A 23,945-nucleotide genomic window follows, 5' to 3' on the forward strand; every position below is an offset into this window, starting at 1 on the left:
CGCCGCTACGTGGGGAGAAGAGGGGAATGGATGGAAACGACGGGAGAGAAGCGGCGCGCGTCAGGTGGAGGGAGGCAGGGTGAGGGAGCTGGAGGCGCTCGGGTCGACCGGGCCATTGTACAAACAATAGAATCTGCAGCATCAGTGACGTATCTGCGTCGCTGCCGTCACGTGTGTTATCGTCAAAGTATCGTAGGCGATTTAAAAAAAGAGAGCGTCATCGTGATTAAGGAGAGAGAGTGTGTGTCTGAGAAAGAGAGAGAGAGTGTGTGTGTGTACATCATCAAATCGAGCGATTATATATCGCAGAACGGGGCTGTGATCTAGAAAGCGATGTCAGGGATATACTAAGCAATCAATCTCATTATTAGTTAGACAAGTATGTAGGGCTCGCACAATTAAAATTATGAATTTTGTTCACATTTTATTCACATCTGACCGATGGCTCGCCGATTTAATATTATATAACTCGATTCGCGTTCGCGTGAGTAAAAGACGTTGATTTGAATTCGTCGCGCAAGGTACAAAGTAAGATCTTTCAAAATTGTTGCGCGGTTGAAATTTCAAACGTCAACGACGTTCGCGCGCAAATTTCATACATCGCATCGGAGTGAACATTGCCGCGTATCGTCCGACAACTCCGACTACTCCGAGAACGCGAGGTCTCGCCACAGTCGTCTGCGCCCTGCACCACTGCATCGCGGTATTTGTTTTCAATTTGTCGAGAGAGAGAGAGAGAGAGAGAGAGAGAGAGAGAGAGAGCGAGAGATCACGGAGCTCCCCTCTCCTTTGCTCGCTACGTTCATGGTACAGCCACTTAGGCGCGCGATACGGCAATGGCAATACCTCTTCTGACGTTGCTGACGTTGTTGGCCTCCGGACACTTCCAAGTTAGTTATCCGTCTGCAGTCGCGCGTTAAGGGTGGTCGCCGAGTGTTGGCCGATTTCATTCGCCTCACAGAGATTATTTTGCATAATTGTGGAAGACGAAAGGAAGACACGCGGTATCCTCCGATTCGAATGTAATTCAAGTTACGCGCGTATGTACCGCGCGCATCGCGCCACGCTGCCACAGACGACAGACTGTTGCCGTGTTTTGTCAACCGCGGTTGGTACAACTGTTCGGAAAATTCGGAAAGTGAACAGGTGTTTTTTGAATGGATTAGGGTGGGAGGGGGAGGAGGAGGAGAAAGAGAGAGAGAGAGAAGTAGAGAACGCGGAAGGATTCGCCGCGCTGTGGTGAACAGTGGTGAACGATCGCCGCAAACAGCAAATCGCCGGGACTTGGCAGCCCAAGTCGCGCTCTTTGCCGCTCCGGATGATCGATAGCGCGGAGGATGCACGCGGGTACGCGGTTATTATTCTCGACGCCCGGCCAAGAATGAAGAAATAAGTCGGGCCGGAACAAAATTTAACCTGTTTGCCAAATCGTAACCTCGCTCGCGTCGAAAGGTAAATAAACAAAATGCCTGGCTTCCTCGCACATGTCACTACTCGACCGCGTTCCCTCGCGGCCATCAATCGATCCTGCTTTCATAACCCTTCAGCCGCGACAGCGCCGAGCCGAGGGAACGGACCTTGTGTTCTCTTTCTCGCGATCGGAATCCAGTCCAGTCCAGTCCAGGAGACCTCTTATTTTCCCTTTCCTTCGGCAACCACTGAAAAGTGCTTCTTGCTTCACATTTTTCATTTTCGCTCCATTTTCATAATTTAGACTTTTCTTCCACTTTTTGCACGCGAGAGAGCCTACACGCAGTCTGTGCATGAATACAACACGGTACCACGTTTTTCGTTGTGTGCATTTTGGCAGTGCACATTATAACTAGTCCGATATATTTAAATAAGAGTAAGGAAACGTAACATGAGAGATTGCAATGGTGAGTCAAGGTATATTTTATACTCTACTATTTATATCGTGCAATGTAACATTGGATTCAATTTGCCGGGTATTTTTCTTGCTGAATAATGTATTTGCGCATTTCTATTCTTTTAGTATTTAATCATCAGACATTCATGATTGTAGATTTGGATTACGTTATTAGGCAAATTCTATGACTTTTATTATGATTACCTTAATTAAGCGAGATGGTACTTGACAGATACTCTTCTCTTTCGCACTCTGGCATGATCATGGCTGTCGTTGAATTTGCAATACTAATTTATCAACTTTTGCTACTGTATTACTTTCTGTCGTTGTTCAACATTGTATATTGTGCACACTACAGATCATTATAGCATTAGCGAGATATTGACAAGTGGATATAGCAACAAGAACAGATTATAACAATTATTATATAATTTGGTGAGAAACTATATACCAATATGTATACGATATCATATCAACCAACAATATCACTGTATCGTACAATTAAATTCTGATCCATGTTCTCAATGAGAAATTATTTTTGTTGGTCAAAGCCAAAAATGATTATTAGCTCCTGCAGGTTAGAGTTGCGTTACTGTGGAGACATAATCCGATGTAGGAAGTCCATATGACTGAATTCATCTAGAAGGAGACGTAAACGATTATAATAGTTTAATATAAATTAACTTTGATTAATTTTGATTCACAACTGACTCTTCATTTTACTTGTTCTAATTTGTAGAAGAATTCTACGAATTAAAAAGAATTGAAGAGTCAATTGAATTGAGATTAAAAAGTTAATCTACACTGGTGGAAACGGGCACAAGTGCTTCTCAAAGAGAAGAATATATATATAAACATGTATATGATGGTTTTTTCCATTGAAATGGCAAACTTGTAGAAAGCAAATGTATGTACAGAGAGCATTTTTATTATATCGAAAGTTTATTTTTAAAAAGAACAGAAAGGAAGGGGCTTAAAAAAGAAGTAGTATAATAATCCATAAGGTAGGTGATTAATAAAATTGTAAAATTTTTTTTACACTCGTATACTTGATTCGTAGCGTCGATTTCGTGTAATTAATGTAACTTTTGTATAACGAGGTAAAAATTATGCTATTAACTGTAATGTGTACGTTTTTTCCCAGTGTATAAACATATAAACTCTACCTGTATAGTCACAATGAATAGAAGCGCTTTTAATTCATGCAGGAAAAATGAGTCCGGCTTGGTTCTCACGGCGTGCGTGTGTGTACGTCTGTATATGTTGTTTCCTCTTTCCTGTGCCAAGACCAGCAATTCTTGATAGCTCGTTTGAAGAAAGATATCTCGAGTTAATTACGTCTTGTCCCCAGTAAAAAGCAAAAATCTTTCTCACGCTAAAGCTTCAAACGAGCGGACATTTGTATGCAGTTTGGTATATGCTTAATCGCGCGAATGACTAACGGTGACGCTACTGCATGAATGCATTATCACGCATTTGAAGTCACGATATCGTCTATTTCTACATATAGTTTTTACACGTCTTTATAAGACGCACCCGCGCGCGCTGCACTTATTGTTATATATTTATATATATATGTAGACACACACACACACACACATACACACCCCACATGTAAAGAGACATGATTAATCAAGTGTGCTATTCTGTCCGCACTATTTTTAATTTAAAGTGCTACCACTCTTCGTTCACTCCCTGCAATCGCTATTTTGACCGAGTTACATTTCTTACACGATTTCGATTAATTTCGCTTGTTTTTCCATACTAATTTTAATCCTCTCTGATTCTTTATCTACATAGCACGCTACACGCTATTATTGTACTTTTTTTCTACGAGATCACGATAAACTCACAACCAATTGCATTGGCAACTGATTTCTATGTACATATAAATTATGTTATATTATAATTATAATTTTGTTTGTATTTATATTCATGTGTCACTAAGATAATTTAATTCGCCGTAGGTAAAAGATCAGTTGGAAAGGCACGCTTGAAAGATGAAGATATAAATCGATGCCAACGGCGAGAATTTTGTTATTCCGTTTCGCACGAGAGTCGAATCCGGACATTTAAATATGCCACACCAATTTGGACTGCCAACGATGGCACATGGTATGCAATCTCCGCCCTCGCCGACCTCGGTCATGTCCGTTTATCCTCGATTCGGCTCCGGCATCTACAGGGCCGATCACCAGGAGCAGCGACTTACCCGCGAGGCGATGGAACGTTATCTGCGCGATCGTAGCGACATGGTGATTGTAATCCTACATGCCAAGGTTGCGCAAAAATCATATGGCAATGAGAAACGTTTCTTCTGCCCACCACCCTGTATCTATCTGTTCGGCGATGGTTGGAGGATGCGCCAGGAACAAATGTTGCGCGAAGGCGAGAGCGAGCAGAGCGCTCAGCTATGCGCTTTCATCGGCATTGGTAATTCCGATCAGGACATGCAACAACTGGATTTGAACAACGGGAAACAGTACTGCGCGGCAAAGACCCTTTACATCTCTGATTCGGACAAGCGCAAGCACTTTATGCTCTCTGTCAAAATGTTTTATGGCAGTGGCCACGACATAGGCGTGTTTCACAGCAAGCGTATCAAGGTCATCTCGAAGCCGTCCAAGAAGAAACAGTCTCTGAAGAACGCGGATCTGTGCATTGCCAGTGGCACCAAGGTCGCGCTCTTCAATCGACTGCGATCGCAGACGGTCAGTACGCGCTATCTTCACGTGGAGAATGGCAATTTTCACGCGAGTTCGACGCAATGGGGTGCGTTTACCATCCATCTCTTGGACGATAACGAGAGCGAGTCGGAGGAGTTTCAAGTGCGCGACGGTTACGTGCACTACGGCAGCACCGTGAAACTGGTATGCTCGGTCACAGGAATGGCTCTGCCGCGGTTGGTGATTCGCAAGGTAGACAAACAAATGGCCAGTCTCGAGGCCGACGATCCTGTATCGCAGTTGCACAAGTGTGCCTTTTATATGAAGGACACGGATCATATGTATCTGTGCCTGTCGCAGGAGCGTATAATACAATTTCAGGCTACGCCTTGCCCAAAGGAAGCGAACAAGGAGATGATCAACGACGGCGCTTGCTGGACCATCATCAGCACCGACAAGGCAGAATACCAATTCTTTGAGGGTATGGGGCCGGTACGATCACCGGTGACGCCGGTACCACTCGTCCACAGCCTGCATCTCAACGGCGGCGGCGACGTGGCGATGCTCGAGCTTACGGGCGACAATTTCACCCCAAACCTCCAAGTCTGGTTCGGCGACGTCGAGGCCGAGACTATGTACAGATGTCAAGAGAGCATGCTCTGCGTCGTGCCGGATATCTCCCTGTTCCGTGGCGAGTGGCTCTGGGTACGTCAGCCGACGCAAGTGCCGGTTTCTCTCGTACGCAATGATGGCATCATTTACGCGACCGGTCTAACTTTTACGTATACGCCCGAGCCAGGGCCGCGTCCGCATTGTCCGCCCGCCGACGAGATTATGCGAGCGCCACGTGCCATGCACAATCAAGCCAGTATACCACCTGCCGCGATGCCCGCCGACGTGCCCTGGAACACTCACGGCCAGCCACCGCAATCGGGTCTCTGATGTATCCTAGATGATCGTCATAATGCCAACCAAAGTTTACGATATACTAATGATACGGACGGTGTAACGCCAACCGTCGTGTCTCACAACGACTACGGTCGCGATGACGACGACGACGACGACGATCACGACGACAATCACGACGACGACGACGACGACGACGACGACGACGACACAAATGAGAGCGGCGATGATGATTGCGCGTATCTGGCGAAAGATTTATTTCTCGAAATCAATGGTGATGCGGCGCGATGCGGTACAAACTTGGACAATACGAAAACGTAGCGTATCGCTCAGTGCATCCGACGTGATGCGACGACGATGTGGCGCGTCGAATTTTGCACGCGCTAGAGGTCGTGGAATCTAGACTTGCAAGTTGTTGAGATACAGATTTACAGAGATAATAATTTATCATAGCAATCCTATAGGTTTAACGGCTTAGGCTAGTGTGTATAGACCGAGTCGCGAGTATACGATGACGGATGATAGAATTTTTAGGAAAAGCAAACGAAATTATAATATTTGATTTACATGGTAAAAGTTTTAATCGTTTCTATGCTGTCTCCAAGGGAAACATTTTCCTTGTAATTTCATCTTCGTCTCATCTAGCGCTTTAAGAAAGATACAAAACTATCAAACGATTAATAACGTTAATAACGAGTGATAGAGGTAACACAGTCTTGGTCTATACATCCGCATATCGGTCACCGAACGATGGTTGTGCTTTTAACATTGTATTTGTTATGAAAGAAGCTGCTGCTACGCTTGGAATTCGGTATAATGGATCTCGAAGTTATAACTGGGCGTTTGCTACATTGTTACCGATCGTATCATAAATTCTAATTTTTTTAAGTACGTTTTATTTTATCGACAGAATATCATTTCGTAATAAAAAAAAGAAAAAAAGATAGATTTACAAGACCGATCGAGAACTCGTATCGAAATCCGAGCGTTGCTTCGCGTGAATGGTCTATCCTGTACAAAGTTAGATAGGGACAAGGTACGTGATGTATTTTTGAACCCGCGCACGACGGCCTCGACATTTGGTACATTTGTAAATTCATATGCGCGCCATGTCCATAGTTTCTTCATTATTTATTAGGAGATGCATGATAAATGCATACTTTCATTGAGCGAAAACGTGTGTGAATCGGCGCTGATTGTGAAAACGATCAAAGATTGATAGAGTCAGTAGATAGTGTATGTGTGTGTGTGTGTGTGTGTGTGTGTGTGTGTGTGTGTGTGTGTGTGTGTGTGTGTGTGTGTGTGTGTGTGTACGCGCGCGTATTACATGTATATAGTATCTCAATGTACGTACAGCACTTATTGTGATTACAATTATGTGAATCCCGGTGTAACAATTGCGTTAGATGTTTTAGAGATGCTCGCGTAAAACTAATTTTTGATTATCCAACTTTCATAAATAAAATAAAATGTAGACAAAACAAAACAAATTCCTCTAGCATTAGATATATGGTATTGCACATATTTTTACGTATTTTTCTTTATAAAAAAAATGTGGATATCGGAAATCGCAAACGAGTGGATGGGTCTTTAAATTACGTTGTGCACGAAGGGTGGGTTCGGGGCACTATCAGAACTATTGCATTATTATACTTGTCTCACGTCTAATGAACGATAAAGTTAGAATGACACAATAGTGATGACAGCGTGTTTCCCGAACGCTTATACCCGAAGACTTGTATTCATATAAATATTTGAAGTTTTTTTTTTAGATAGATCGAGCATCTTCTGTATCATAATTTGGAGCATTTTTTAAGGATTTTTCGTGAAAAAAATGTTTTAAAGATTACATTTATGTGCTTTATTGTAATTATATCGATAAGTACAATGAAGACGCATAGTTTTATGCTCCTACACATTTAGAATAAACAGAAAGTTTATATTACATGGTTATTAAGTTCCTGATTTAATCCCCGATTCCAAAACTAATGTTGAGACTTCTTTGCGAGCGTCATATACAGATGAACATATGTATTATCGATAGTCGCGTGAATCTTTTTTACTCACAGATCCTTTGAATTTCGAATTAATTCAGTTTTGTTTGAAATTTAATACTTTTCATTTAATAAATATTGAAAAATCTTAGTAAATAGATATATGAGTGATTAAAAAAATTCCTTCCAAGCAAACGCGACGCTTTAAATCATTAATGTGTATGTACATACTCGGATCCTTTACCTTCTTTTTTTACGAAAGATAATCGAAACACTGTCATCTTCGAGAGGAAATGAGATAGTATCGCCTTGGGAATGTCTTCCCGAAGAGATCTGTGTTGGAAAGGGGGAACGCTGGTATATATACATTCCATGGGAATTTACCCACGATTAACGCTTGTACTTTGAGCGTGGAAAGTATGGTCGTCTTTATTCACAATTATAAAAACGAATTAATAGTAATTACACTTTTGCGCGAAGCGTTCATTTCGAAATTATACTCTGTAGAGGTAGCAAGGCAAATTTGGAGAAACTTTTTGTTATACGGATACATTGCGTTATTTTGCACCGTACACTGAAAAAATTTTGTTCATTTTTGATCCAATGAATGATCGTTAATCAATGTCCGACTTAACGTCCGACTTAATGTAGTTAATTCATTGATACAATAACTGGATTCATTTATACAATTATATATTCATTCTTGCAATGAATTCTAGTAAGTTTTGTAATCTAAATCATTATGAGAGTTCATTGGACCAATTTTCATTATTTTTTCATAATTCAATGAATATTTTATTGTATTTACGTACAGTTTTGATTCAGTGTATCTTTGCGAGAATTCGTAATTTCTCAAAATTTGACTTATGCCACATGTACTTAATAATAAATTCACTGGATGGATAATATATTTTAAACATTCGCCATCGACAATAGATTCGCAAAACTATTGCGAATGCTTTTTTTTCTTAATTACGAATTAAGCATAGTCGCTATTATGCCCGTGTCACGCACGTACGTAGAGTGCGTGGGTAATTGCTTGGAGATAATACGAATTTTAGTTAACAGAATCTACCATACAATGATATTTACGATACAATAGAGGGAATAATTATATTTTATACAAAGCGATGAAAAATTCCTAATCATATGTAAATCATGTACAAATCTATCGGCTACAACTCTTGTGTACATATTATATAAATTGTTATTTCTCTTGCATAGATTATTATGAATTATAAATTAACAGGTAGATATGGAAATAATACCAAGTATACACTATATCTATATTTTATTATATATATATATATATTTATAAATTGTAGCATCAAATGATTCTAAAGTTATCTCCACAAAAATTTCACATCGTGTACAATATAAAATAAATGAACAATATGATAGACAAACGTATTAAGTACATAAAATGTGAATTTAAGTTACGTTTCATCAATCAGATAGAAATAAATCCATCAAATGATACTGTCAACAAAATTCGTCACGTAATATACTTAAATTAATACACAATCGTGTGCTCGTAAACAATGAAATTGAGAAATTCGTGTGCAATTTTAACGTCAGCACCTTGTAAGATATATTTACGCATTCAGTCGCGCCATGGAATGTATATTTCAATTGTACCTACGTTACTTTTGTTGCTATTTGATTCGTATCGTGCGTTGCTTGTTCATATTCGTGAGCATCAACGAAATGTAGGAGGTCAAGAGATCGTCCATCTTGTAACCCAATGAAGTTTCGCATAAAAGCTTCGAGCCGCGCACAAGGTTTCCTATCGTCATATGGAAGTAGGTATTGCCAGATGACCAATTTGAGATTCTTGTAAAGGGATGAGTGATGAGTATGTCCTGTATATATAAATAAATTGTATGTATGTAGATTATTGATAGCGTCCAACTTGATAAAATATAGTTGAAACTAAAAAATAATATTTATAACTCTCTACATATACATTTATAATACTTATTTGTAACTCTACATTGTACATTTCTCAGCGAAAGAAAATAACGCCTCTTGATTACCTTTGATTGAGGATGTATGAGGCTCACGCCATGTTTGTTGATGGCAATTAATAACAATTCGGGATAATTTGGTTCCGTGCTTTGTTTCACTTCGAAGAACGCGGAGCCGAACGTCGGCCATCGATATACGATTTTCAGAAATGTAATTTTCGCGTCTTCTGGACTCATGCCTGGAATTTTAAGTATCTCGATTAAAAATCTCAATTTTTTTTTTCATGCATACGAATATTCATCATTTTTACTTTTTACTTACCAGCATCTTGATTATAGGCAGCGATTATCGATCTCTTCCAATCGTTAGCACTCTGTATCTTGATCAAATCGCCTGGTATTAGTTCTCTTAGCATTTGTCTGAAATTGAAAGAGAGTTCTCTTGTTATTTGTAACGTCTGTCCTTTACAAAACTGTAAATGATATTTAGAGAAATACTTACGGAATCGCTTGTAATTCTTGTTTGCTCTCGCCGAATCGTACTCTATATACCAAGGCCGCTAATCTTGATGCCTCTTCTTTTGTACACTTGTGATAGCCTATACATATTTGCAGGCAATGATATAATACGATGCATCATTTATTATTATGTAGAACGCGTGTATTGCCAAAATTAAACAATTCCATGACCATTACTTACCTCTCAGTAATTTGGGAAGTTCTTGATGAAAATGGAAAATTAAATCGGCATTTCTATCTTTACCAGGAACTGTATTTGTCCAAAGCTTCTTCATGAAAAAAACTTGATATGTAAACTGTGGTGACACTCCTGGATAACATACATAATACTAATATAAAAATGTTTAATGTAAACATATATGCATGCAAACATACGAGTATCATATATGAATAGAAATTTTAACAATTCAGCTCCTATTTCCTCGTTGCAATTGTATCTATTACTACGTTTGAATTGTGACGTGTCAAGAGCGGCGGGGAGGGGATTGTCAAGTGTAATTTAGATTTTTTTATAAATTTAAAATGATTTAGAATGAATTCGTATGATTTCAAGTGATTTCAAGTGATTTCATGTTTAACTGTGTGATTTGAATTTGATTTCTTAAAGATTTGATGTTGAAATTACTTCAACTGAATTCTGATTTAACTCGATTATGGGTGCTTTCGTGACTGATTTCGTGAGTGAGTAATCTCTCGGTCAAGAGAGCGCGATTACCTGATTTTTTCCTTGTAAAAATTAATTCTTTTATGCCACTGTACACGTTCGACGATATAAAAATATCGAAATCTTTAGTTTTTTTATTCTTCAATTTTAACAAACGCACGTTATAGATTACATAATCTACACGTGCATATTTATTAATCCACGAATAAAAATAAACTTTTTGATGTATTTTCCAATATAGTATACCAGTATAGTATACCAGTATACCAGTATAGTATATGGTATATTAGTAAAAAGAAAGATTTATATGATTTGCTGTTTTTGTCGATACTAGTTATATACAATTCGATACAGTCGCAACAAGGAAATGAAGACATTAAAAGTTGCAAAGAGGTGTACCGTCTCGCGATGGTCTAGCTTTCCTGATCCAATCAGTCAAATGTCGTACGAAATCGAAGAAAAAATCGCCTTCCGGGACGGAAATAACTTTATCAGCAATCTTGACGAACAGACTAAAGCCTTCGGCAGATCGCAGATTGAGTCTTTGCGCGATATTCTGGCAAAAATCTTTCGCTCTGGTAGACGAGTCGACTTCGAATGCCTATAATCCGAAATTACAATCGAAAAGGAAAAAAGTTATTTTCTGTATAGAACTATATAATAAAGGAAATCTAGCCTGTACAGAGGAAGTTAGGAATAAGATATGCACCTCGTCCGTGTCGTCTGGGAAATAGACCTTGTGAAATATCTGCGTAGTTTTGTGCTGGATAGCTTCCACTTCCACTTGATGTGGCGGATACTTTCGTTGACCATTACGCAAGGTTTTCTGCAGCCTTTGTAAAGAGTCTTGAGATATGGGATGGCGTCTTGTACGTAGAAACAGAGTTAATTCCTGCAATATAAAATGATATTATACATGTATGCTTGTGAATTTTCCTTGAAGAAGCACATCATCGATAATATTCTACAAAATATTCGCAAACAGAGAGAGAGAGAGAGAGAGAGAGAGAGAGAGAGAGATATGTAAAGTTGTATCATACATTATACCTTCAAGAGGCTCTGACTACAAGTAAATAGTCCAGTACCGAGCCACATTAGCTCCCATCCTCGCTCTTCGCTCAACCTGTTGCGGTTATCAGTAAGTTGCTTCATAATCTGACAATAAATCTCATCTCGTAAAATCTCATTTTTCAATGGCCCGTCAAAGATCAGATCGGTGTACTCATTTCCAATGCGCGGTCGTTTCGTCGGCAGATCACCCATATACTTGAGAATGGCATTGAAGGCAAAACATGCTTCTTCAGCTAGTTCTTCCTTCGATACGAGTTTCTTCAAAAGAGGTTGCTTTATTGGCTCTCTAGAGTGATGCCACAATTCGTCCGTGTGCCCACGTCGCGCGGACGTTAAAGTCAATGTCTTGGACATTGTTCTCTTTGGTGGTGTTCTAAGACAAGTTTAATCAAAATATTATCACATTTTTTACTTTAAAATATCAAGTGCTACATATGTTGTCTTCTTTTTACTTACCGGAAATGATCGATTGCGTATTCTAGAAGAGTATGAGGTTTATCACGAGAGTCCACACCATTCATTTGCTGCGGGTAGAGTCTGCGACTATTCTCTGTACCTTCCATACTGAATAAGGCCTAAAAATTACGATTATCGATGAATTGTTTAAAAAGAAGATGTCAATATTTCTCACTAATACTTAAAACTAAACGGTACGTTGACGTACCAATATATCATTTGGCGGTTTCGTTAAGGAAGGTAAAACGTAAACTGTCTCAGCCGGGAAATCGCCCTTCTCGCCAGTTCTTTCACAGGTTCCGACATACCACCCTGAGTTGAGCACAGTCTCGCCGGTGCTTTCATCTTCGAGGACGATGAGATCACCTTTTTGAAAATTCAAGAATGACGAGCTCTCTCCCGGTGCCTTGTAATCTTGCAGGGCTATAACGAACTTGCTGCGTTTTTTCAGTCCTTCCAAAAAGTATACCACCAGATCACGGATGTCTTCCGCGTTGGGGCTTTGGAATGTGAATTCTTCTCCCCGTACCGTCGATAAACTGAATGTTTGTGTAAACATTTTGTTTGTTCTGCGAAAAATAACGCAAAATTTAGAAAATATAATAGTCGGATATAGTTTAACATTACAAAACTCGAGTTTTTTTTATATTACGTATTAAACAATAAGAATCTGTAACCTATAGGAAATAGAGCCCATAACGGACGAAGTTGGATTCTTGGTGCTTAAATAATCTGTGTGAATTTATATATGCGTGTCAAATTCTGCCAAACTGCATAGTTCTGTATAGCATTTCAAGATCAAAAAATCAATTCGGCGCACAGTTTGACAGAATTTGATACTTAGTACAATATATAAATTCACATCAAATTATTTGAGTACCAAGGATTCAGCTTCCGTTAGGAGATCTATTTTCTTGGGTTGTGTATATTACATATTAAATTAAATAATCACATATTTATTATAAATCTTAAATTCTCTCTTTCTCTCTCTCTCTCTCTCTTTCATCATATTGTAATTATATATAAAATACTCAATATCATTTTTCTTAAATTTAAATAATTAATGATAACATACATTTGTGATCCACGAAACAAAGCGTATGCCATATTATAATTTGCTTCCTACCTTATTTTATGCTACAACTTATGTACATACATACGTATACATTTCTTTTAAACTTTTCTCTTATGTACTTAATTTTAATTTCGCTGTTACGTACTTTTGACTAGATACGGTGGTAATCTCGGGAAAGGATAACTCTAGGAGTACTTGCTCCTGATCATCGACAACGTACACCCCAGTCCAATTGACGGCTATGATAACATCATTCTTCGGTAAGTTTGGGCCGGAATTTCTGTAAGCTTCGTAAAAACGAGAAAACAGCAGAGGCCATTTGAACTTTGCATATCCGACTATATCCTCTTTAACACGTAGTGCCGGTACTTTCTCTTTCAAATAGTAACTCTGAAATTAAGTTAAAATTAAGAATAAGAATGAGGATTTAGGGACACGTGTGTATGTGTGCGCGCGCGTGCACATGTCTTTTAATTAAATAATAAACTTCAGTTTCAAGTTGAAATTTCTTTCTTAAGATAAAAGAAAAAACTATTTCGACACTACTGCTCCTATCTCGCTCCTTGGGATATTTATATATCATCCCACGTGCTTCGATCCAAACTTACTTCGTAGTCTTTGTGCAGATTATATTGCTTGTTTTATAAAAATAAGACTCACTTTTTTGTATGCCTGCAAGACAAGGTGTCCCCATCGATCAATCGCTTTGTCGATCCCCGTCAAACAATAGTCCGGTATGTAGTTCGGCAGAAGGGTATATAGTCTGTCGACGCTCATGTCGGTATGATACTCTATATAATATTGCTGTGCCGCGATCATCGCTAGGTCCTCCTCCTTATCACAGCGATATTCGCCGAATTTGACACCGCGTACTACTTGCTGATAGATTAAATTCGTGGCTACTTGATCTTCAGTCGGTTCGTGCCAGGGCGCGAAAATCTCTTTTCTGAAAAACAATCTCCACGGCGCATTTCGTTCCTGTGCGCCCTGTTCCTTGGCGTACTGCTCACATTGCGAGATTGCGTCCATCACGTGATCGCCGCCACTGCCCAAGGACGAGACTTTATCGAATAGGGCGATGTAAAGAGAAAAACCGAATTGGTCTCTTAGCGAGATCTTATCCGATAATTGATTACATAGTTCTCTAGCGGTAGTGGCTGAATCGGCTAGCAAGGTCTTTGTGTTGCCGTCCATAAAGGTGATCGGCAACATGATCGGCTTTTTTGACTTCGTAGCCTGAAGTTCAAGCCAACTCGGAGGTTGATTACGAGTGCCGTTGTTGAAGGTTCTCTTGAGCCTATCCTCACAGTAGGGCGCGTAACCAGGCGGTCCCTCCCTAATGAAGGCTCGCAAATAGTTGACAAATTTCTCAGAGGGTGCGAAACAGCCGACACAGAGAGATAACAGAATCCAACCACGGGCGTGCGACGATTTCGATGGGTTGTTTGTCAGTTGTTTGCAAATTTGGCAATAGATCTCATCTCGCAGTTCGGCGCGCAGTATACCATGGCCGATGATGAAATGCAGCTTCTCGAGGTTTGACGTAGGCCTGGCCTCTAACCAGGATTGGTAGCTGTCGGCAGTGTACTCGTCCTCTTGCAGCCTTCTACGAACGTCCTCGCCCAACTTGTTCTTTCGCTTCAGGGTTAACGACACCAACTTGTGTCTGATTGAACGCGGCTTCTGCTTGAGAAATGTTTCCTGGAAGGATATGAATCTTGTAGCCGTCTTCCGCGTATACCGATATAGTTTAAAACTTATACACGCACGCACGCGCGCGCGCGTGTAAATTTATAATATTAATTACGAAAAGAGATTTCTACGTACAGGATCCATGCCCATCATCTGAGCCTCCTGAAATTCTTTACTCCTTATAAAATTCCGTCCGAGTGTCGCCGTCACTTTCGACATTACCGAAGTTGTGTCCCTGTCCATTGTATGGAATCGCGGCTCTGGTAAATCACCCGTAAATCGAAGTATAGTTATCCACAAAGCTTGTGCAGCCAATTGATCGCCTTGCGTGTGTAACGGCAATAATGGATGCTTAAGTGGTTTTCTAGAATATTGGTGCGTGATATTGCCTTGGAAATATGTGGCTGCGAATTTCTGAAACTTAAATTCAGACAGATCCTCCTCATCCTCCGATGCCATCTGAATTGGGCTAATTATCTCCTGATGTTGATCGGCTTTCAGTGCGGGAAGATCCTATCGGAGAAAAAGAGATTAATGTTTTCTTTATGTAAGAAAAGAATAGCAAGATTTTTCTAATATTAAGTATTAAATTAAATAAAATCGCGTTATTTTATTATTCTAGTTCTAGTTCTTCACGATCGTTTGTATTTTGTAATCAGATATCAACGAATTCATCAATAGAATAGTTATTACGACTTACGTTAAACACAGACGTTTCTCTCGCCGGCGTTGGAGCCTCGCTACTAGAGTCCGGCAAGAAATCGAACATAGCTTCGACCAATTTGCTATCATCGACCGGCTCATCTTGTTTTTTGGCCGCGTCATTGATCAAATTTTTTTTTATTTCCATTCGTCGCCTATCTTCCAGCTCCATCTCGATTTCCTTCCTTTCCAATTCTTGCATACGCTCCTGAAATTTATGCATGTCACATTGCAGAGTTTACAACATATTATTACAGGAATTGCGACGGTGACTTGCTAAAAGGAACTCGGTCGATAATTCTTGACGGACAATTAGTATTTTCGCATAAATATGATTTCGCTAATTTTTATATTTAAAATTTTTTTGTTATATATGTGCAGCGAGCAGACTAGTCACAATCTGTATGTGATGATAGTAGACAACTCACTACTGATTGTGAGAAGAAGAGAAAGGAGAGTCCTTCTCAACATCTTGTAGCGATTTAATATCAAAAAGCCTTTTCAACATCCGCTACTTATTGGCTTATCGTAAATATTGGCTTTCGTTTCCTTCAGCGGTTAAAGTAACGAATGTAAAATTCATTAGTATTGATATTTGTCATAATATTTACCCTGTAGTTTTGTTCCGCGATCTCCTTGGCTCGTTTGTTGCCTTGATCTTTCAGTTCGCGCTCTTCTTTCTTCCGCAATCGTAGCGCCTCCACGTGCAAACGATATTCGTATTTGATCTTCTTGTACCGTCTCTGCGCGATCAACCTTCTTACGTGCGCCTGTATCTTCACTATGGCCCATAGCTTCTTCCGGTACATCTTACGTACCAGATGGCCTCGGGCTCGCGCCTGAAGCGCGACGATATGGCCGCGCAGATGTCTAAATCTGTGCGACAACACGCGTGATCTGATGAGCGCTTGCAATCGCATGTAACCGATTCGCATGCGCTTGTATCGTTGACGTTGCGCATAGCCCCGCCAATATTTTTGCACAATCATCGCCGCTGCTCTCATCCTAAGGAACCTTCTCCTATATACCCAGCCGCGGATGTTACGTTGCAATATCAGGATCTTGCGTGTCAATACGCGGTCACGTTCCTGCTCGAGGAACAAATCGTGAGCGTCCTTGAGAAAGACCTTGGTGTGACCAAGCTGGTAATCCGACCGACCTAACACCGCGTGGCAGATTTTCGATGTCGCTGCACAGCAGTCAACCTGAAGTTAACAATATAGATTTTTGATCGAATAGAAATTAAAAAAATTTTTAAAAACACAAGATGACTGAAGTAACCAGCAACGATTAATAAAAGTTGATTTATTCGATGGATTATCCTGCACCTTGTGCGCGGGTGGAATACCCGAGATGAGAAATCGATATCTTTCCACGAACTCGTGGAAGGAATGGCGAATAGGATAGCCAGCTCGGCGAATCCTGATGGTTTCCATCATACCGGAATATCGCAATTGTCGACAGCAGAGACCACGATCGAACATCTGCAATCAAGTATTGTATTTGCAAGATTCGTTGTGACACTAGAACAGAATTAAGTAAATCGCGAGACCTTGCGTTGGGAATGCTTACCATTGGTTTTTTATATTCATTCGGTTTGATGCATCTTATGAAGAAGGGTTGACAACTGCATAGAGTTTTCATAAGCGAATCCAATGATTTCTTAAATTGTGTCGATAACGTGGGTGCTCTCTTCCTGGTTTCCGAGCCCATGCCAATGTCTTCAACGAAACAAGCTTGGAGAAATTTATTTGATGATATATGAATAAGTTGCAGCAAGTCCGCGCTGAATGTGTCTCTGTTTTTCTCTAGAAAACTCCTCGTGTCGTAGAAGACGACGCCCGCAAAGTGATTCAAACCAAAAGACGTATTAATATCCGATTTAGGTTTCAAATAATTCCTATGACTGCCATGAGTTTTGTGAATTTTCGCCAACATGGTTTGATCCGTGCCCTAGAAATTGACAAACGCCACATTAAAAGTACTGCAAATAGCCAATTAGATTAAAATGATGCCACTTTTATAATGATCTTAATATTGTTGATGTGCATGCGTGTGAATTCTTTAATTATTTTTAATGTAGACTATCAAAGTGACTTTGGATATCCTTCCTAAAGCTTAGCACCCGTACTTTTGGAAATTTCGATTCCTCATCAATCAGCGCCATAATGTTGAGCTGCTTGATAGCTATCAGATCTAAAGCGTCTTGGTTATCGACGAACTCTATATGCTGCCAATTAATGCCCTCGTGATTGTACTCCTCTTGTTCCAACTTGAATATATGCTGAACGAAGAATTGCTGGAGATTTTCGTTGGCATAATTGATGCAAAATTGCTCGAAGCTGTTGTGGTTGAAGTTCTCGAAACCGAAGATGTCCAACACGCCTATAGCACTGCGGGAATTGTTCTTCGGCCTGTATATGGCCTCGTTAATTTTCTTTACAATATGTACGAACAATCGACCATATATGCCCTTCACAAACGCATCTCTAATATCGACCGATTGCTCTCTCGACAACGTGGAAACCTATTGAAAGACGAAAGATTTACTTTCAATACGATAGTATTTTTAATATAGCCGACGGTATGGCTTTTATGTATACGGAAAAATACTTACTACTGTCTCACCGTGTGCGAATATAGTTCTGCGAGTGAGCGCATCTATCAAAGATTGTACCGGCACTCCCAATAAATACGCCACTCTTTGTACATTCGTTTGCTCTGGAATCTCCGTAGCGTCTAAATTATCTGCAAGTCATACACGAATAAATCGTATAGACTTGGAATTGAAACCATCCAATTCCAACTATGAGATTAGCGCGGCGAATTTAATTTTAAATTCTTTTTAAATCTTATATTGAAATTTCATACCTACGACTGTGGCTCTATACTTTATGTTGCCCATGTGTAATAAAGCAGCGAGCAATTTAAGCACCTCCCAGATTTCTATGTCGGAGAATAGCAAAACCTTCATAGCTGATCTTATATCGGCGAATTCGGCCGCGTCGTCGCGCCCTTCGCAAGTAATGCCGCCACCCTAAAGGCAAAGATAGTAACAATTACATATACATACATATGAAAGCTCATGTGAATCATAATATTTTTTCCTGTATTTTCTTTTCGATATATTTTTATTTTTAGATTTTATGTGTGCGCATTGCGTGTACGTGTTCTCAGAACAAGATAAAATGTTGTTATACTTATTAGTCAGTATCGCTATTAGTGCTACAACTCACGCCTTACCCCTATGAGATATTTGTACGTGGACGCATCTTCCAACTCGAGCTTTTGTTTCTCATCTTTGGAAAGACCAGCTAGCATACAATAAAAAATATGATAATTCCTTTCGTCCAAGCTTTGAGATACGATCCGTGACTTTTCCAGAAGGTATTGTTCTATCTTGGCTCCTTCTATCACGCCTTGTTCATTAAAATGAATATCGATGTATTTGCCGAATCGGGAAGAATTGTCGTTTCTCACGGTTTTTGCATTACCGAAAGCTAGAACGTTAGAAAAGAAATGTCGTTCGATCAACTCTTTCATTTAGGTGTGAGTTTGTTTTATCACGAGATTCACCTTCGAGTATCGGATTCGCTTCTAAGATCTGTTGTTCGATCCACGAATGTTTTCCGCTGATTGCTGCTAGGTATTGCAGAATTAATTTCGTGCTTTCCGTTTTTCCCGCTCCGCTCTCGCCACTAAAATAAGGACGAATTTCTATTAACAATTCTAATGATTAAAACAAGAGATTCATATGAGTGGTTTGTGTTTATACTTTATACGCATAGCTTTTAATAATAATTGTTCCTTCTCAATAATAAACATAAGTTAACTTCTCTTGATAACTTATTATAGCAAATCCATTTGTAAAGATTAAATAAAAAATATGAATATTACAAAAATCGGACGTTCGGTGAAATCGAGCGTCATTAATCGTCTCTAAAGAGACGTCTTTCTGATTGGTACCTAATTACTATGCATTGATCCTGGCCATATCGGTTCATATGCGCGTAGCTGTTATCGCCGATGGCGAATATATGCGGTGGCAGCTCCCCGATTTTACGATCCTTGTAGAGTTTAATTTGCTCCGCGGTATAAATAGGCAATATCTGGTATGGGTTTACGGCAACCAGGATGGAGCCCGTATACGTCTGTAAAGTTATGTATAAGTCTGTCGTTACGATCGTGGATCGTCGTGGGATCGGTTTCTTGCATGAACCTGCATTTTGCTTAACCAATCGCATTTCGTCATCGTGTGCTGAGGGACTTACGTAAATGAGATTCTCGTTGTAGCGTATCAATAGATTTCGCAGAATGCCCGCTTCATGGAGGTCTCCTAAACTGATCATATCTTCTACACCTTGCACCGAAGTGGCATGCATGGCCTTTATTCGTCTCTCCGGCGTTAGCCATTGTTCCTACGGAATTATTCGCTCATCAAGGGTTTAATGATGGGATAGTTAAATGGCTGCTTTTTGAGGAAAATGCAAATAATAGGGCGCGAGTGATAATAACATGCAATGGTATATTATATTTCTCGAACCGCGACTGGTTGCAGTATCGCGTCTTGGACAATTTTATAATGACGTGTATTCAGTAATTACCTTATTGTCGTCGTCCTTTACTTGAATACGTCTGCCTTCTGCCGAGATGACTCGCGCTCCGATCGCGACATCAAATTCCCTTCCTGAGATTGGTTCGATCCATATATAATCCCCCTGTGCAAAATGAAGAGGTACGTCTTTACTACTTTTCTTAATAGAAAAGACTATATTCTTTATATATCTGTAGTCTCTATAGGCGATTTTTGGCGTGATTCAGGTATAGCAACCAAAATGTTATACCAAACTGTACCAGAACGTTAAATTCTTGTGTGTTTGGTCATTAGTAATAGACGCGAGACTAGCCGTTTAATTCGTGTCTTATTTTCTTTGTCTCTTCTATTATATATCACGTTAGAGTAAGAAATTATTTGTAAAAGAGCATCAAATATTCGTACGTATAAAAAAACTAACAGTTTTAGCGTAATAGTCGTACGTACAGGTTATTAGAATAAGCTCCATCCTTATCAACATCTACCAATAATAACCTTGGTACATATCAAATGATCGCTAAAAATCGCCTTATGTTAATGCTGCATATGCGAAGGCGAATCAGGGCGAGCTAAATATGTGCACTCAGAGAAAAAAGTCGTATCGGTAACTATAAATTTGTAGTGAAATAGCGCCTTAACTATATACATATTATTAAATTCTAATAAGAATACTAGATTAAGTGAACTAAGAAGATATAGTACATTAACCATATAAACAATTTATAAATGGTTAATATTACTATATTTTCTTAGTTCACTTAATTTACTTATTGTTCTTATTAAAGCTTTATAATACATAGTTACAAATTTGTGTATGCATTTCTTATTTATTTTTGTCTTCCAAGTTTGAAACCAACGCTGCACGTTTTATTGTAAGCTGAGTGGTTTCCTTCTTAGGAGAAACTGAACTCCGCTACGTCCCTCTGGTGACAAAGCCGCGTACTACTTGTACTGAGCGACACTTAAAAAATTTTTGTCTAAACTAGAAAAATGTAATTGTTATATCTATTTGCATGAAGTCCAAGTAACTACTGTAGTTGAGTCACTATTTCATTACCAATTAATAATGCATACAATTTGTTACCGTGACTATATTTTTATAATATTCAGCACTACTTTAGTTTCTATTACTTTGTAAAACTAGTTACAGGTACTTCAATTGCAAAAGTTGCCAAATTTATAGTTGCTAGAACTATTTCGTTTTCTCTCAGTGTAATTGCTCAAAATGAGCGAATGTGCATACATATTCGAGTATCTTCAATGATATCAATGAATATAAACTAGTAAATTCATATGGGTAACGACATTTATAAGTCGGCTAAAATTTTAGCCAAGTTGCGACGCGACGCGATGTGACACGAGGATTTCATAGTTGAGTTTTGTATGGAATTTGTGTTAACGCAAGCATCAGATCTAAATTGAGTTATATGGTATACCGTTGTAATAACCGTAAGTACGCCGCACTTTGCCATTCGGCGTGGCGCGCGGCATGCGGCTCGATACAAGGATGAAGTGCCTCGTCATAACAATTTCCCAATTGTTGCTCGACAGTCGACATACAAATATTCATGTATATATAGTTATATACAATATTCTTTCACACACGCGGCACGTGTCATTATACGTGTCGCATCGGTGGCCACACGCTTTGCTTTGGTAAATCGATTCGACATTACATTCCTTTCCGTCCTCTCTTTCTACGTCTCTATATTTGCATTCACAATTAGATTTAAGAAAAATTAGTATCTCAAAAAAAAAACACGTGGCTGACTCATTCATAAGATTCATATCGAATCTTGTGTAATGTTATCAGAGTCTACCTACTAGAGCTCCCTAGAAATGAAGTATTTTGAAAAATCGTGTTAAAAAAATTAAGGATTCTAGTGCATGCTAATCATTGCAGACGCGATCGAGGATTCAACGAGCGAAAGTAAAATTGCAGTCGAAGCAAAAGATGGATCGAGAAGCGGCTCTCATTTCGTGGCGAGACGAGACGAGGCGAGGCGAGGCGAGGCGGAGCGAGGAACGGATGGAGGTGAAGTGAACAATCGGGACGTAAACGTGTATCAGGTGCGATTGTTGGTGTGTGCGGCATATCGTACACGCTCGCGCACGCGATACAACGGTTGCGGCACACGAAACTGCGCGCGGCGCGAAGCATCTTGTGGGAGTTCGATCGGACTTCAAGTCGGAGCGTTTACCTGCCACCTTGCCTAATTCGATCGTCTGTCCTAATTTGATCGACGGGTGAGACGAGTAGACTTTCGTTTCATCATAGGAGACGAATCGGCAGAATTCAACCTTGACATTTTCCAAAAAGTCATTTATTGTTAGACTACTGTTATATCCGTTTGGAACATGTCATCGACAGAGAGCGTTTGAGGTGAAATTCTCGAGTTATAAGGACATCATGCAATCACCCAGCCAGTCATCCCTGTCGACACAAATTAAAAATATCATAACATCATTGTTATTATAATTTCGCACTTAGCAATCCTAAATATAATATAGTATAATATATGGTGATATATATATATATATATATATATATATAACATCGTGGTGTTATATTATTGAGTGCGAAATTATATATTGATGTCACTTTTTTATTTGTTGTGTCGACTGGAATGTATCGCATACGTTTCATTGGTCGTCAGACGGAGATGTCCAACGTGAATTGTCGAGGGTAAACGTGACGCTGCGGCTAGTAATCGTCGCCTTTCACTTGCCTTCGCGAAAAACGCGATGCTTCTCATCTCCCGCTTACCACCACTTCGTAGATTTACCGATTGATGTCTACCGGCGCCGCGTCGAGAACGACGACGTCAAGGAAGCCAATGGACCGAGTCCTCTTGATTTCTATAAGTAAATCTCGCGACGCTCTCTATCCCGTTTTCCTTTTCTCCGAAAATGTTTTTCTTCCTCCGTCCGCAATAACTGTTAACGTCAGGGCATCGCGTCTATACGATATCACGTTATATGATACCCATCATCACGTTACGATCGAGTTACAAAACGATATAAATATGACATGTTAGATTACGCTCTCCCATCATTTTGTCTCAATCGCCTCTCGATCGAGATAAATGTTATCAAATTCGAATCTCTAAGTTGCAGTACTCGATTAGTTTACTGCGAACATTTTTTTTACACTCGATTAAGTAAATATTTATTTTCGTGGTCTTATTGCCGCGATTAATTGTCACGCTGATCTCTTCTTGAAAGGCCTTTCAAGCCTTTCGATCGCGAAACGCGTTTCGCTTTAATAGGTGCTTTATTGTGTTGCGCCTTATTTGTTATTTCCAACCGATATCTAAATATTCCCCAATTATCTCGCCGGCATGGCAATTACCTCGTTCGAAAAGTTGAAACGATATATAATGGTATTAGCGTAACGATGCGAGGTCTTTTTTATAAAACGTTCAAAATAACCGGTCGCGTGTCCGATACGCTCTTGCTCTTTTGCAATTACATTTCAAATATTCCCTATATTTTATAGATTTTTAAATCTGGAGACGCATCACATTTATCGGAAAATTGTGTCGGAATACTACCTTGATCAAGAAGTTCCCGGAATTACCACCAGGTGATGCTCTGAGTCAGCTGATTTGAGTTCTGTTTTTTTGGTTAGGTTGCCACATCTATCATTGACATTTCCACCAAATTTTATCGCCATAGCTTGACATTTGTAAAAGTTACGCCGTCTTGAGTACATCTACCTGTGCACGTGTTTTCGATTTTTTACAGTTTTAAAAATGGAGTTGAATTTGCA

The 23,945-nt window shown here is 39.6% G+C and overlaps 2 protein-coding genes across 4 annotated transcripts in view; one reads left to right on the top strand and one right to left on the bottom strand.

Annotated features, from left to right (window-relative positions):
• The first annotated feature begins 1,147 nt into the window (after positions 1-1,147).
• On the top strand, positions 1,148-8,037 carry Su(H) (recombining binding protein suppressor of hairless). Of its 3 annotated transcripts, none has more exons than XM_018462365.1 (2): positions 1,148-1,452; positions 3,835-8,037. In XM_018462365.1, the coding sequence occupies exon 2, from the start codon at positions 3,946-3,948 to the stop codon at positions 5,473-5,475; it is 1,530 nt and encodes a 509-aa protein (XP_018317867.1). In that variant the 5' UTR covers positions 1,148-1,452; positions 3,835-3,945; the 3' UTR covers positions 5,476-8,037. The 3 variants fall into 3 exon arrangements, with proteins under 3 accessions (XP_018317867.1, XP_018317868.1, XP_018317869.1); XM_018462366.1 differs by lacking the exon at positions 1,148-1,452 and adding an exon at positions 1,804-1,877; XM_018462367.1 differs by lacking the exon at positions 1,148-1,452 and adding an exon at positions 1,819-1,887.
• Positions 8,038-8,740: 703 nt separating this feature from the next.
• Positions 8,741-23,945, bottom strand: part of ck (unconventional myosin-VIIa ck) — a 23,090-nt gene continuing 7,885 nt past the window's right edge. Inside the window, exons 3-27 of the mRNA XM_018462371.1 lie at positions 20,184-20,297; positions 19,851-19,997; positions 19,546-19,730; positions 19,156-19,277; positions 18,823-19,079; positions 18,451-18,616; positions 18,197-18,327; positions 17,711-18,106; positions 17,152-17,532; positions 16,908-17,063; positions 16,191-16,784; positions 15,578-15,787; positions 15,013-15,390; positions 13,846-14,886; positions 13,331-13,575; positions 12,319-12,679; positions 12,111-12,229; positions 11,631-12,027; positions 11,293-11,475; positions 10,983-11,184; positions 10,101-10,229; positions 9,903-9,999; positions 9,723-9,820; positions 9,470-9,639; positions 8,741-9,295 (exon numbers count right to left, since the gene is read on the bottom strand). Of these exons, the coding sequence (XP_018317873.1) occupies positions 9,089-9,295; positions 9,470-9,639; positions 9,723-9,820; positions 9,903-9,999; positions 10,101-10,229; positions 10,983-11,184; positions 11,293-11,475; positions 11,631-12,027; positions 12,111-12,229; positions 12,319-12,679; positions 13,331-13,575; positions 13,846-14,886; positions 15,013-15,390; positions 15,578-15,787; positions 16,191-16,784; positions 16,908-17,063; positions 17,152-17,532; positions 17,711-18,106; positions 18,197-18,327; positions 18,451-18,616; positions 18,823-19,079; positions 19,156-19,277; positions 19,546-19,730; positions 19,851-19,997; positions 20,184-20,297 (6,486 nt within the window). The 3' untranslated portion in view covers positions 8,741-9,088. The remainder of the gene's footprint in view (positions 9,296-9,469; positions 9,640-9,722; positions 9,821-9,902; positions 10,000-10,100; positions 10,230-10,982; positions 11,185-11,292; positions 11,476-11,630; positions 12,028-12,110; positions 12,230-12,318; positions 12,680-13,330; positions 13,576-13,845; positions 14,887-15,012; positions 15,391-15,577; positions 15,788-16,190; positions 16,785-16,907; positions 17,064-17,151; positions 17,533-17,710; positions 18,107-18,196; positions 18,328-18,450; positions 18,617-18,822; positions 19,080-19,155; positions 19,278-19,545; positions 19,731-19,850; positions 19,998-20,183; positions 20,298-23,945) is intronic.

The sequence above is a fragment of the Mycetomoellerius zeteki genome, unplaced genomic scaffold, assembly GCF_001594055.1.
Source record: "Mycetomoellerius zeteki isolate Tzet28-1 unplaced genomic scaffold, Tzet1.0 scaffold14, whole genome shotgun sequence".
NCBI classification, from domain to species: Eukaryota; Metazoa; Arthropoda; class Insecta; order Hymenoptera; family Formicidae; genus Mycetomoellerius; species Mycetomoellerius zeteki.